General features: G+C 41.3%; 1 protein-coding gene across 1 annotated transcript in view; it reads left to right on the top strand.

Moving 5' to 3' along the window:
* LOC146989054 (glypican-5-like) overlaps positions 1–12505 on the top strand; it is a 52950-nt gene extending 40445 nt beyond the window's left edge. Inside the window, exons 10-11 of the mRNA XM_085774978.1 lie at positions 8006–8115; positions 9701–12505. Of these exons, the coding sequence (XP_085631104.1) occupies positions 8006–8115; positions 9701–9802 (212 nt within the window). The 3' untranslated portion in view covers positions 9803–12505. The remainder of the gene's footprint in view (positions 1–8005; positions 8116–9700) is intronic.
* Positions 12506–13179: the final 674 nt, after the last annotated feature.

Here is a 13179-nt window from a genome sequence, read left to right as displayed (position 1 = left end):
CTCTCAGCTATATATTGCAAGTTCTCACCCCCCCCCCCCCCCGACACCATAAACCTCACTATCACTCAGTGTAGTTCAGTGCAAATTTGCTTAAAATTGCTTGGAAAACATCACAGGGGCGGCAGTGGCTCAGGTGGTAGAGCGGGTCGTCCAATGATCAGAGGGGTTGGCGGTTCGAATCCCGCTCTGTCCCGGTTGCTGCCGTAGTGTCCTTCATCAAACTCATCAAATACACAATCCAATAACTCCAAAACGCTCTCCTAGACAAGTTATGACCTGCACATTCACCACACTATGAGATAATAACGGAACATTACGAGACAGAGTTGTTTTAGAGGCAAATGCAGAGACTGCTTGCTGAAAAATTGCCCTCGACAGGAACGTGCATCAGCAGTTTTGCATGAATTTACCTTGAAAACAACTCTGTCTCGTAACGTTCTGTTATTATCTCATAGTGTGGTGAATGTGCAGGTCACAACTTGTCCACCAGAGCGTTTTGTAGTTGTTGGATTGTGTATTTGATGAGTTTGATGAGGGGAACCAAGAAATCCCATTAGCCTCCGTAGTGTAGCTCTGAGCAGCTCACGGCTCTGCTCCGCCGTTCTAAAACTATAGCTTGCACCGACAATTAAAGATAATGAACCTACTGCTAAAACTATAGGGATTATGGCAATGGGCCAATTTGCCAAAACGTTCAACTATCCCTTTAAGTCCATAATTAACAAGATGAACAATGAATCACACTGATAACTCTAACCCTTCTTTACAAAGTTAAGCATTAATAGTGTGTTCAGAAAGTAGTCACTGTCATTGGCGTTCATATATAATTATTTTAACATACACTATTTATTACTAGAGCTCATGTTTTCACCCGTGTGTTCATTTGTCAGCAGCAGAGTTACATAAAAAAGTACTGAAGTGGTTCGCTCTGACCTTGGAGGAGGGATGAGACTCGGGCCAGGGACGAACAGATTCAATTTTGCGGCACATCCGGATCATTTTCTATGAATTTGAATTTGCTGGTGTGTGTTGTTTGTCATTGGCCTTGGTGGTGATGTGTGATCTCTGAGCTGCTCCTGGTTCGCAGCACGTGGACCGACCGCTCTTTATTTCTTTGTTGTTGGTTTCTTTTATTATTTTATTTTGCTGCTATACCATGTTATAATTTGATTCTGATAAGTAATTGCTGACTGTATGATCCACAGCTGCCTCTTACCATGCTTTTCCTGTGCTGTGCTTTGCTTTGCTGTGCTGGTTGTGTGTGTGTGCGTGTGTGTGTGTTGTGTGTTTGCCCCCCCCTCTCCCTTGGGAACTGAGGCTGAAGTAATGAAATGCTCATTACTGATTCAGCTGGAAATGCTGGGGATACATTTACACACACACACACCAGTTATCCAGACGCTTTCAAGGTCACCTTGCACCATTTGTGTGAGTGTGTGTGTGTGTATAAGTGTGTGTATGTGTGTGTGTGTGAGAGTGAGACTGTGAATGACTGTCTGTTGTGTATATATACAAATTGAGGAGCAACAAGATTGGGCATAATTGGGGCCTAAAGTGACAGTTCTGTACAATACACCACAGGCATCTGATATTAGATACGGTCATTAACACACTTCATCTTCCACACTCTATTTCACACACACACACACACACACACACACACACACACACACACACACACACACACACACACACACACACACACACACACACTGTATTCACCTTTGCTGTCGGTTCACTTATCAACTTTGGCTCATCAGATCATGCAGCCTTGACATCCATTTATTCCTCCAGTCTCACGGACTGTACAGTGAGCAGCATAATCACACAAATATGTGTGTAACTACCTGAGGTTGTTACCCTGCTCCTTGTTTCAGATATTTAGACGCTTTCATTCACGTCTATGTCGTTACGTACAGGTGTCTGATCAAAGCATAACGAGCATGTTTGTGTGAGCGCGTCCACAGTTTTGTCTGCTGTTATTAGAAAGATGCTGTGTTGTCAGCGGGGTTTTGTTTCAGACGGCAGACAGACGGAGGAATGCATGAAACAGAATTATATACAGTTATGCTGAGGTTTGGGTATTGGCATGTCTAGAATAGATACAGGAATGCTAGAAAGTCTGAAAGATTAAAGAACCACAGGTGCATATGGTGATTTTGTTTTGTCTCTATAATCCAAAGACGTCAGTGGTTAATGTTAATGACCAAGTCTCACAAGTTATCAGGTTAGCGCTTCCTCTAATAATTATATTCTTCTTCTTCTTTTTTTAGTGTGGTCACCGTAGACACGCTGCTTCTTGGCAACAACAGCTTGAGGCTTTTTGATGAATAATAGTGAAATTTGTATGAAACAAAGATAAGAATTTATAAAAGCCATTATTAAAAGGCAGATGTTTTACCAAATTTTCTTTTTTTTTTTTTTAGAACTTTTTAAACATTTCCTGACATATGACTTTGAAAATGTGTGATAGACCGTACAGTAGAATGAGTTACAATAAGAGTAAATAAATAAGTAAATAAATAATAAAATGAATAGATAAATCAAAAGGGGAGAGAAGGAGGCAGGGAATTAACATAAGAATAAATAATAAGTGTAGAAATGGATAAGATAAATTAATAAAATGATTAACTAGATAAATAAGTAATAAAACACACATACATCTATACATCATCCTGCACATTCATGTATACACATACCTTCAAACATGTGTATGTATAATTAGATTGATGTTTTACCAATTTTAATTAGACAACCTATTTAAAAATGAATTACTTTGAAGGTAAGGATTTTGTCAGCATGTTCAAATTGCTCCCGTTTACAGCGAACGGTATTGGTCAAGTGACAAGTGTGTGTGTGTCTGTTTGGGGTGGGGGCAGAGGGAGAGGATGCAGTACTGTAGGTGCTTAGCAGACGGTCTGCTTCCTGTGGGTCACCACAGCTCTGATTTATGGCCTCGCTCCAATCGCTTGGGGCCGTCACTGTCCTCTCACCCCCGGGTGCACGCCGCGCTCTCAATTCAATTTCGTTTTTTTTTTTTTTTTTAATCTTATTATTTTGGGAGAAGTATCTAAATTACAAGCCAGTGGTAAAGAGGACACATTTATTTGTAATGGGATGATGAATCACTGTCCTAATGTTTTCATCAGGTCCTGTCTCCAGCTCTTAACGCTACGCGGTGACCACCACCACCACTCGTGTCCCTGCTTGTAAACCGTCGGCTCCTCTGAGGGCGTAAACTGTGCGTGAATGGAGCCGTTTATGTTTCACGTCAATGAAAAGGTGGAAACTTTTAGCTGATTTAGCACAGCACTGACCTGGATACTGCAAAATACTGCTGCAGTTTACTGACAGCATCCTTCAAATGTCACTCTTCTGTATCATACACACACACGCACACACTCATGCATAGACAGACAAAACCACACACTCATCAGTCATTGCAGTAAAGGTTAAACTACCCCATGAGTATGACCGGTGACATTGTTCATCATTCATCTCTGGCTCTCTGTGTGTGTATGTAGGTGTGTGTGATTTCGTGCACATACTCATCCAGCAGTGGTCTTTCTTTGCCTTTGTCACACACTCAGCAGTAGACCAGTGAGCCAGGTGCAGACATTTTGGATCTGCCTCAGTACGTTTACATGTCGGTGGCCTGCAGAGTAGAAAAAGCAGAGAAAAACGTAGAATATTGAAATATTGTTTCTCTACAACTGGAGACTCACTCAAATGCTCTAAAAGAAACAACTCAATTGGTCCAGTGTGGTAGAAGAGCCGTGAAGGTTATTTCTTTGTTGGGTTTTGAAGTGCAACACAACGCTTTGCACTTGTATTATGCAGGAAGAACTCTGCATAATGGTCCACACTTTTTTTTTTGATAAATTGCAATATGACAAGTTTTGTCATAGTTGCTAAGAGACAAACACAGTGAAGGGCATGTAGAATTAGACTGTGTCATGTCTTGCTCTTTAAAACACACACACACAGAGACTCACACACAAAAACGTGTATTTCATGCACAAATAAGAGCAGCCTTTCAATGACGCTGATTTAAACTAAGACATATACCCCTTTCCCACTGGCCAAAAAACCAGTTTAAACCCGCTAACAATCGGCTTTTGGTGGCAGTGGGAAAGGCGCACCGAGCCGCGTCGACGTCAAACGACTCGGCAAGCGACGCGGGTTAAAATCGCCTTTAATCGGCTCGGCTCTGCTCGGCTTGCAGTGGGAACGCCAGACCCGCGTCAACCCGCTAATTTACGTGATGACACTGAACGTTACGTGACGCTATGTCATCGCGCCGGTCGCGTCTCATATCACGTACCAAAACAAAGCTCTGCTCCGCTCTGCTCTCATCCGAGACTGGGATCAAAAGATCAGAGAACACTGACCAAAAACGATAGAAAAAAAGAAAAGAAAAGAAGCGACAGTCTGTTTAACTGACGTGTTGTGCTGCGGACGTCCGTCATCCGGCCGCAGCAGACTCTCTGTCCTCCGCGGTCCTGGTGCTCCAGGTGACCAGGTCAGCCAGCCAGAGAGTCTGCCTCGGCGGATGGACACTCCGTGGCGGGCGGCTGTGGCGTGACCCTGTGTGTCTCTTGCACCGCGGATGAGAGCGGGGCGACTGGTTTATGCTCTGTCTGATCCCTCAGCGGGGGGTCAGACTCGGCTCATTTTGGTCAATGGGAAAGGGGCCAAATGCCGATTGTTAGCGGGTCGACCCGCGTTTAAAAAACCCGCGTCGACCCGCTAATTTTAGTGGGAAAACGGCTATACAGTCTTAATGATTAATGCAGTTTCATTAAGTCATAATTGTATAGAGCAAAAATAGCAAACACTTGATTTAGTGCAGGAAAAAGTAATATCTCATTAACGTTCCCAACTTTAATTACTGAATTCTTCTATTTGAAATCTTTTTTTCCCCTTGAACTGAGTTTACCAATAGAGACACTACAGGTGAATAGCGTAAAAATTTTAACTAACACATATCACCATGAAACTTCCCAAGTCTATCACTTACATTAAGACAAATATTTTTTGTATTACAAGTTTTGTTAAATTTTTTGTTTAAATATGTCAATGAGGCCCTATCTAATGAAATATGTGCTAATTTGCATACATTTCCAGAACCGAAATCTGAACAATGGATATAGCCCCTTTTAAAATTCTTGTTTTATTTTGTTGACATATTAGAGTCAGAAGTTTTTACAGAGGGGATTTTGGATATCTCTTTTTATCACTCTGTAAATGAGAAAATATTGTCACCAGCCCTAAAAAATCTAATTTCGCCCTGTTTTTATTAATGAAATGTTGTATAAATCAGGCTTTGAATGATATATCAACAAATATCTCTGTAAAAATCTTCAGAATATAGAAAGGGATCAAACTGGAAAGTTTGGTGTCTGTAAGTGCTGCTGAAATGGAGATTTCGGGCCAGGGTCTAAGGAAAAACTCATTTTGAGAAAACGGCCTTTAAAGACCTGTAAAATTCGATAGATTGTTAATGTATATTGTACTTTTACCTTTTTTTGGGTATACGGAGAAAATGACAATTTTTGGAGCCTACATCATTGTTCAGGAGAGACGGCACAGTACTGTATGTCACAGTAGCATGCTAACTTTTTGTAAATGTACAGTAGGGGAAATCTACTGACGAAAGAGACAAAATTAAGTAAAATCAAAACCTTAATGTGGATTTTCTACCATTTATTTTGATTTTTCTGAAAGAATACATGTTAAGGAAGAAAACTAGCCTAAAATCTCAAAATTGAACAGTGCATGAAAAAACAGTGTTTTTGCCTGTAGTGTCTCGCCTATTAGAGCGAAACTCTGGTGTGTTCGGTATTGTCTGCTGTGACACAAACAAATCAGCTGTTGCTATTTCTCATCATTTGACCCAGCTCAGTGTACGAGCCAGACAAGGTCACTGTGTTGTTTAATGTTGAAAGAGAAGTGGAGAAATCACAGATGACACTGAACTAAAGGAGCAATAATCACAACATGGTCCATGTCGCACCAGATGTGGTGCAACGTTTTCAGTTCTGATCGGAAAAGATGAACACGAAACAGAGCACACACACACACACACACACACACACACACACACACACACGCTAACACAGCCGTGAACCCGGTGTCCCATATTGCTCCATGCTGCTGTTTGTGAAGCGAGCAGACAATAAAGGACAGATGCCTAATTGGTAAACAGTCTGCTGAGAGTATAAAACATCTGACTCATCCAATACAGTCAAAAACAAAACACACCATTATTATACCTTTGTTTATTTAGTCCGTTTTTATTTTTTATTATTTTTCTGGAGCAGAGTGTCTGGGTTGTTTTGTGTGTGTGTTTGTGTGGGTGTTTTCCCGCTCTCTTTATGTCAGTATTATGATGAGATATAATATTTGTGTGAGTGTGTGAACGTTAACAAACTCACCTCATTCCTCAGCCGCTGAAAGAAGCTCTTTGTCTATTGTACTGCAGGACAATGTGTATTGTAGGAGACAGAATCAGATTTCTGGCAGAACAGGTGTGTGAGTGTGTGTGTGTGTGTGTATGTGTGAGTGTGTGTGTATGCCAAGATAGCGCATGTTGAGACTAAGTGTTTTCTGTGACAGCGCAGGTGAGTATGTGAATGTCTCTTTCTGATACGTGTGTGTGTGTGTGTGTGTGTGTGTGTGTGTGTGTGTGTGTGTTCACATTTAGCCAGCAGCACAGTCTGTCTTCCTCTTGTCCTAATCCACTCATTTACCTGAGTTCCTCCCATAAGGGGCCTGGAGAAGTGCCAACACACACACACACACAAACACACACACCTGCATATTAAAGCATTGAAGCAGCTGGTGAAGTCCAGCCATATGCCCATTAAATTAAGCAACATTTCACAAATCTGTGTGTGTGTGTGTGTGCGTGTGCGTGTGTGTGCATAAGGTAACGGTATTCACAGTGTGCAAGGCTGTGGGTAGGTGGGGTGAAATCCATAAATCTTTCAGAGCTAAACAAAAACAAAACAGCCATAAATAATGCAATGTGCAATCATGAGTTTTAAAAACAGAACCAGCAGTGATTTTCACAAATCGTGATTCTCTTAATTTATGGGTTTATTTATTTATGGAGCTGCTTTGACCAGGTTTTATAAAAGTGATCGCAGAAGCCTGAACTTGTTTTGTTTTCTTCTTTGGCTTGATCTTTCCTTGAATTTGAGCTCATTGCCTGTAAAAGTTGGTTCATAAATCATTTTATTTCCCATGTTTAAGGACATTGTGTAACTTCTCCTGTTATCTATTCACGAAAATCGATTATTTCATTCAAAAGTATGTTTTTCATTAATCAGTAATCCCCCCCATCAACAAACTGAAGTGTTCCGGTAAGCTCTGAATTTGCCGTTCATATCATTCATATCTACATGGAGCGGGTAAGCTCGGTGGTGGCTGCCATGTGGTGTCGCCATGTTTTTACGTCCAGTGGCAGCGTGACGGTAGGAAACCACGGAAACTCAGCGGAGACACCGGAGCTGTCGGCTCAGGTCGAGGTGGCGTCTGTGAAAAGTCACCGCGGTAACGCAGTGAGGAGGAATGGAGCGCTACACTGATGCTGCATTCACCTGCAGTCGGGCAGACGGCCGTAGGTAACAAACCAGATGTCATTTTAGTCACAAAAGTCGAGAGAAAGCCGATAAAACGTGGGTCAGGTAAACAATACGACATCGCCATGACAACAAAATTTCAAGTGTATTGTTTTGCCTCGTGCTGACGGACCACTTGTTTACATAGAGGCTTGTTTATGCCGTTACGTGCAGCGTCTGCCGTCTGCCCAATTTTCACGTGAATGCAGCATGAAAAATACGATTGAGTTGCTAGATGGGAGTAATTCCTACACAATGTACCTTTAAGAATCAAACATCAACATTTTCATGTCAGTAAAATGAAACAAAGAAATATTGATGATTAACATGTCTAATCTTACAGACTTATATCATTGTACTGTATTGTTGCATGTGTTCAGGTGATGAGACGTCCGATTCCTCCAGCGGTCGAAGTCCAGAGACGAAGAACGCGGCTCCTCATCCTCCTCCTCGTCGCCCAGTTCCCCCTCAGCGGCTCCCACCTCCACAGGTAGGTCGCCGACATTCCTCCTTTCACAGTTTGATTCACTAATGACTCGGTGTCTCAGCCTGAAGTCAAAGCTTATTAGAGCAGCACACAAGTCAGAAAAAGTCTCAACACCAGTCCAGACAGTGAGTGAACTTATCACAGGTCTCCTGGAGGAAATGAGTTTGTGAGGATTGTTGTCGCTCTTTGAAGAGTGGAAATGCAGTCTAAAGCTTTATCATTAATTTCTGACTCCATCTGTCAACTGAATCTTTTACTGTTTTCCAATATTGGCTTTCCTCCCCTCCAACAGCTGCACTGATTAGTTACTGTTTAGGCAACGTAGACTGATCGATCAGTCCATTACCTGCTGAGCTCCATCAGACACATCCTGACACAGCTCGTCGTCAGGATCAGTGCAGTTCCTACATCGCCTCGCTCATTAGTATTGTTTGTGCCCTTTGCTGTGCGGTGCAGCACCACTGTTTGTTTTCCCTGAAGCTTAATAAACCCAACGGCCAACGAAACGGGGCTGCGCCACGAAGGCATGAATCCCTTTCACAAACAAAAGAAGATTTGTTTCACTGCAGGGGGAAAACTGAACTGCAGCAATGTCATGAAAACGAGGCGTGAAGACACAGAAGCTCGTCTTACGAAATTAGTCTTAGATTTCTAAAAAAAAAAAAAAAGATACAGTCAAAATGTCGTTAGAGTAGTGTTTTTCAAAGTGGAGGCCACCAGGGGCCACTCTGGGGTCCTCGGGATATTGGAAAGATGATGGAAAAATGATTGGAAAAATATCATTAAAAGATAATTGAATAATTGTATCATTTTCATCATTATAAATAGTATTTAATATTATATTGATATCTTATTGCTCATCTTTCGGGTTGCCTAAAGTCAAAACATCTTTCATCACATCATAAACTCCTGTTGACACCAAGCTGCTCTGCCTCTGTAATATCTTGCCGCTTGTTAGCATTTAGCCTGCTAACACTATAGAAATGGACACACTCCACTGTTACAATTGTAATTATTAGTGCTTTAATAAAAATAAGAAAATATATTAACAGTCGCTGTAGTATTGTCTGTGAATTTGCAAAAGAGGTCGCCAGCCAGAAGCTGATTTGAGCTCCTGCATTAGAAGATTTAAGGAAAGTATAATTTGCCAGGTTAATGTGGTCACAAAAATTGACTGTGCACAAAAAAACAGAACAACTTATACCTAATGCATTTGCCATCCAAAGTCGTCCGTGTGTACCTGTACCAGCTGTCACCAGTGTGTCAAACTGACTGGCAGAGCACTGATCGCAGAGCTGAAGATAGAAAGCTGTCAGCAATATAAAAAAAAACAACATAAAGAGTGTGAGCTGTCTGCTCTTCTGTCTTGCAGCAGTGTCAGTACAGAACCAACCACAGAGGCTGGAGCTAATTCTGTTATTTCTTATAGACATACCTACATGCACAAATGTTTTACAGAATACGCAAACAGATTGCTACTCTATGTCAATTAATCACATCAAATTAGTGACTGTCCTTCTCTCACATATTCTTTCCCTCACTTTCTCTTCTACTATAATTTTGTATCTTTTTGCGGGCTCTTCGTCAGGTGGCCGTGCGAGGCTCCGCCCACACGATGACTGTTGAACCTTTACCTTTGACCCTGATGACCCTGCTGCTCCTGCTGCTGTCCACGTGGGAAGCACGCTGACCGTCGTGACACAAAGACCCTGAGACGGACAGAGACTGAGAGACGAGCTCAAACTGTATGTTCGGTGGTGGTGGTGTTTGGTTCTTTGGAGTTTGTGTGAGCACGGCTGAACCACTCCGATTGTTTTTGTGTTTTTGGTGGCCCGGCTGGTGTGACGAAGCTGCAGGTGCACAGTATGCATTTTTATATTACCTGTACTGACCTCTACATGTGTTTATTTTTTATTTAACTCTAATAGGATAGATTGCACAGCACTACTGACTTTTTTTCTCTTTTTTTCCTTTTTTTTGAAGAGAGATGTAAATACAAATATATATATATTATATATTTATATGAAAAGTTTCTATAGATAACAGTGGCTTGATGTGTAAATAGAGATTAATATAGAACTGAGCAGATTGACTTGGACATTAAGAGAGGTTTGGTTTGCTTTGACCATTACCTTATATACGTATCAACCCACACAGATTTAGATCCATTATTTTTATATTTACTCATATTCTCAAGAAAACTCAGCTTACAGAGCTAAACATAGGCAGCAAAAAAGGACAATGAGGCACTTTATCGATAGATAAATAATTCTGTCATACTTCAGACCTTTCACAGATGGTCGTGCTACATAGTGAGAAATTCTGCAGTTTGGCCTGGAGGCCTGGGCAGACTGAGGAGCTTCCTGTGCTTCGTTTTGTTTTTTGTATTTTTAACACCAACACTGTCTTTTGTTCGTGCAAGCTGGGTGATTAAAAAAACAAAAACTGCTGTAAGTGTGCAGAAGAATTAAAATGTCTCCCATAATGCAGCAACAGACAGTGTGTGTCCACTGGCAGTTTGTCATTTCTTGGTGTATCATACTTTTTCACTGTCTTGGTAGTTGACGGGGAAAATGAGCAAAGACTTTTTTTTTCCCCCTCTGAACATGTACAGTGGACAGGAGTCATAAAAGCACTACAGGGAGTGATATAACAGCTTTCACTTCAACTTCACAAGCTGCCACTGCCGTCCTTGATGGGAACGAACATCCCAACAATACAAAGCATCAAGTACAAGAGAAAAACTAAATATGGCCACGACTTTAAGAGACAGAAACAATCATCTGCTTGAACAATGAATAAATTGACATTTCATTGTCATTCACTGCAAACAGTGAACTGTCACAGCGATTTCAAAGAGTGACTGATCTCCAAATGTATTAATTAAAACTGCAACAAGAGAATTTATTAGACATCCAATAAAATAAAACGCTGTGTGTCTCTGTCTCCAGGGAAGACAACACACAGGGTATCAAGAGAGTGATCAGAGCAGAGCTGAGCCCACATCCAAACATATGAATTAAGCGTAATTCATGTTAATTAGGATTATCAAGTGCTGCTGCCTCTCTGCTGAGTCTCTCTAACCCCCCAAACTGCTCGCAACAGCAGGACCGACAACTGGAGCGCTGATCAAATGCATCGAGAACAGAGCAAATGAACCCAGTTGAAGGACGCCGCGTGCATGGCTGTCAGTGGGTGACCGGCTTTCTTCTCAGATACACCACGCTGCGTCGTCGCTCAGATGGCTGTAAGACCTGAGGTTTTCACAGCCTTACTTTGTCCTTGATTTCGTTGCTGCAGAGCTCTGATGTATGTACTGTACTGTAACCGACACTCACCTGAGACCCATTATTTATGAAGGAATGTTGACTGACAGACGAGACGGGTTTAAGGAATACAGTTAAAGAGTTTGTGTGTGTGAGTCATCCAGGCGCCGTGCCCAGATGCCACGTTAGCTAGCTAGCGGGACGCTTTCACCACATAATCTGCCAGACAAATGTGTTATTATTTGATTAGAGTTTAAACGTTATACCCAAATGAGATGAAATTTTGGACTCGAGCCAACCCGCCCATCATTCACAGCCCCTCACTAGGCAACCCTGTACATATATACAGTATATATACACACACACACCTTAAAGGGGATAAGTGGATGTATAGAATGTATGCAGAGACAAAATATTATTGTTTCTCAGCCTGTGTGACAAGACCAGTGTGGGCTATTGACAGGGATTAAGAGATTTTCAACATGTAAAGAAATATATGTCATACATTTTATTTGCTTATAAACTCTGTGAAACACAAAAACACAGTGAGCATTTACAGCTCTCTTGGGCAGCAGTTCAAATTAAATCATCTGGAAAGGGAAGATAAATCCGGTCATTTCCATGTCTCAAGTCATCTTTCTGTGGCTGCTCACCTTCTCCAAGGTCTCACAAACTCTTATCTGTGGATCGCAGCTTGAAAGGTCAAGAAATCTTAGCAGTAAAAGGTGTGTGAATCTCGGAGCATCAAAAGGGTTTATTGGGACAGAAATGACATTGTGTCGTTCCTCTAGTGCCGTGCTGCCATGATGTTCGTCCACATGTGTGTTCAGGCACACTGGTGTGCCAGGTTAGTGAGCTGTTGTGTCATTGTTGAATAAAACCAATAAATGTACCTTATCCGAGGTTAACAGCTCTCGTAGTGCAGTGTTACTAATGTGTTGCCGTAGCAGTATGCAGAGCCACCAGGATGCACGAAGCAGCTCCACTCTGAAAAACAACTGTGCTAATGTAAACTAAACCAGTGACTCTGATGTAAAGTGTAAATGCAACCGACTGTAATACACCGTCCTGCTACTCTGCTGTGTCAATAATTGTTAGTTTAATATCCTCAGTAATAAACTGTGTTTATCAAACTTATGTTGTACTTCTGTCTTTCATGTGTTGTGTAACAGTCTCAGTGGATGGAGCCGCAGACGGAGCTGAGACTCGGAGTAAAAACAGGAAGAGTGATCTGACAGGATGAATCCAGAGCAGCATGAACAGTACAAATTAACACTTAATTATTATAATTCCCTCTTTTGTTTCCCTCCAAGTAGCTTTAGAAATAATAGTATCACACATACTGCTGGATATATTCTGTATGAACATGATCCCACTCTTAATTATTGTTGGTATATGATAAATGTTGACAAAATGTACATTTTTTGCTGTTAGTTGCTGATGTTTAGTATATTGTGGATGTATACTAGGCCATTAGTAGTAAAGTCTGCCTCTATGGTCATGATCAATTAGCTGTAACTCACAGAAGAAAAAGGGTATTTGCGCAAAACTTCACATGTAGCTTCAAAACACCTAAGTACAACTTTTCACATTGCACATTCCCTGGTTGACTACTAGGGAGATATTCAACAAAACACAAGTTTTCTTTACTGGGTGATATTAGTTTTTTTGTGAAATACAAAGCGGCAGGTTTTCCAGAATAGTATGATGTATAATACTTGGTACTAAGAGAAAAAATAAGTTCAAAATTGGTTTTTAGGTCTATGTAGGTCTTTGAAGGTTAATTGACACTATGTTTTTG

Source organism: Trachurus japonicus, chromosome 4, assembly GCF_045865225.1.
Source record: "Trachurus japonicus isolate A0001 chromosome 4, Traja_1.0".
Classification (NCBI taxonomy): Eukaryota; Metazoa; Chordata; class Actinopteri; order Carangiformes; family Carangidae; genus Trachurus; species Trachurus japonicus.
This window is presented reverse-complemented; position numbering and strand designations above follow the sequence as displayed.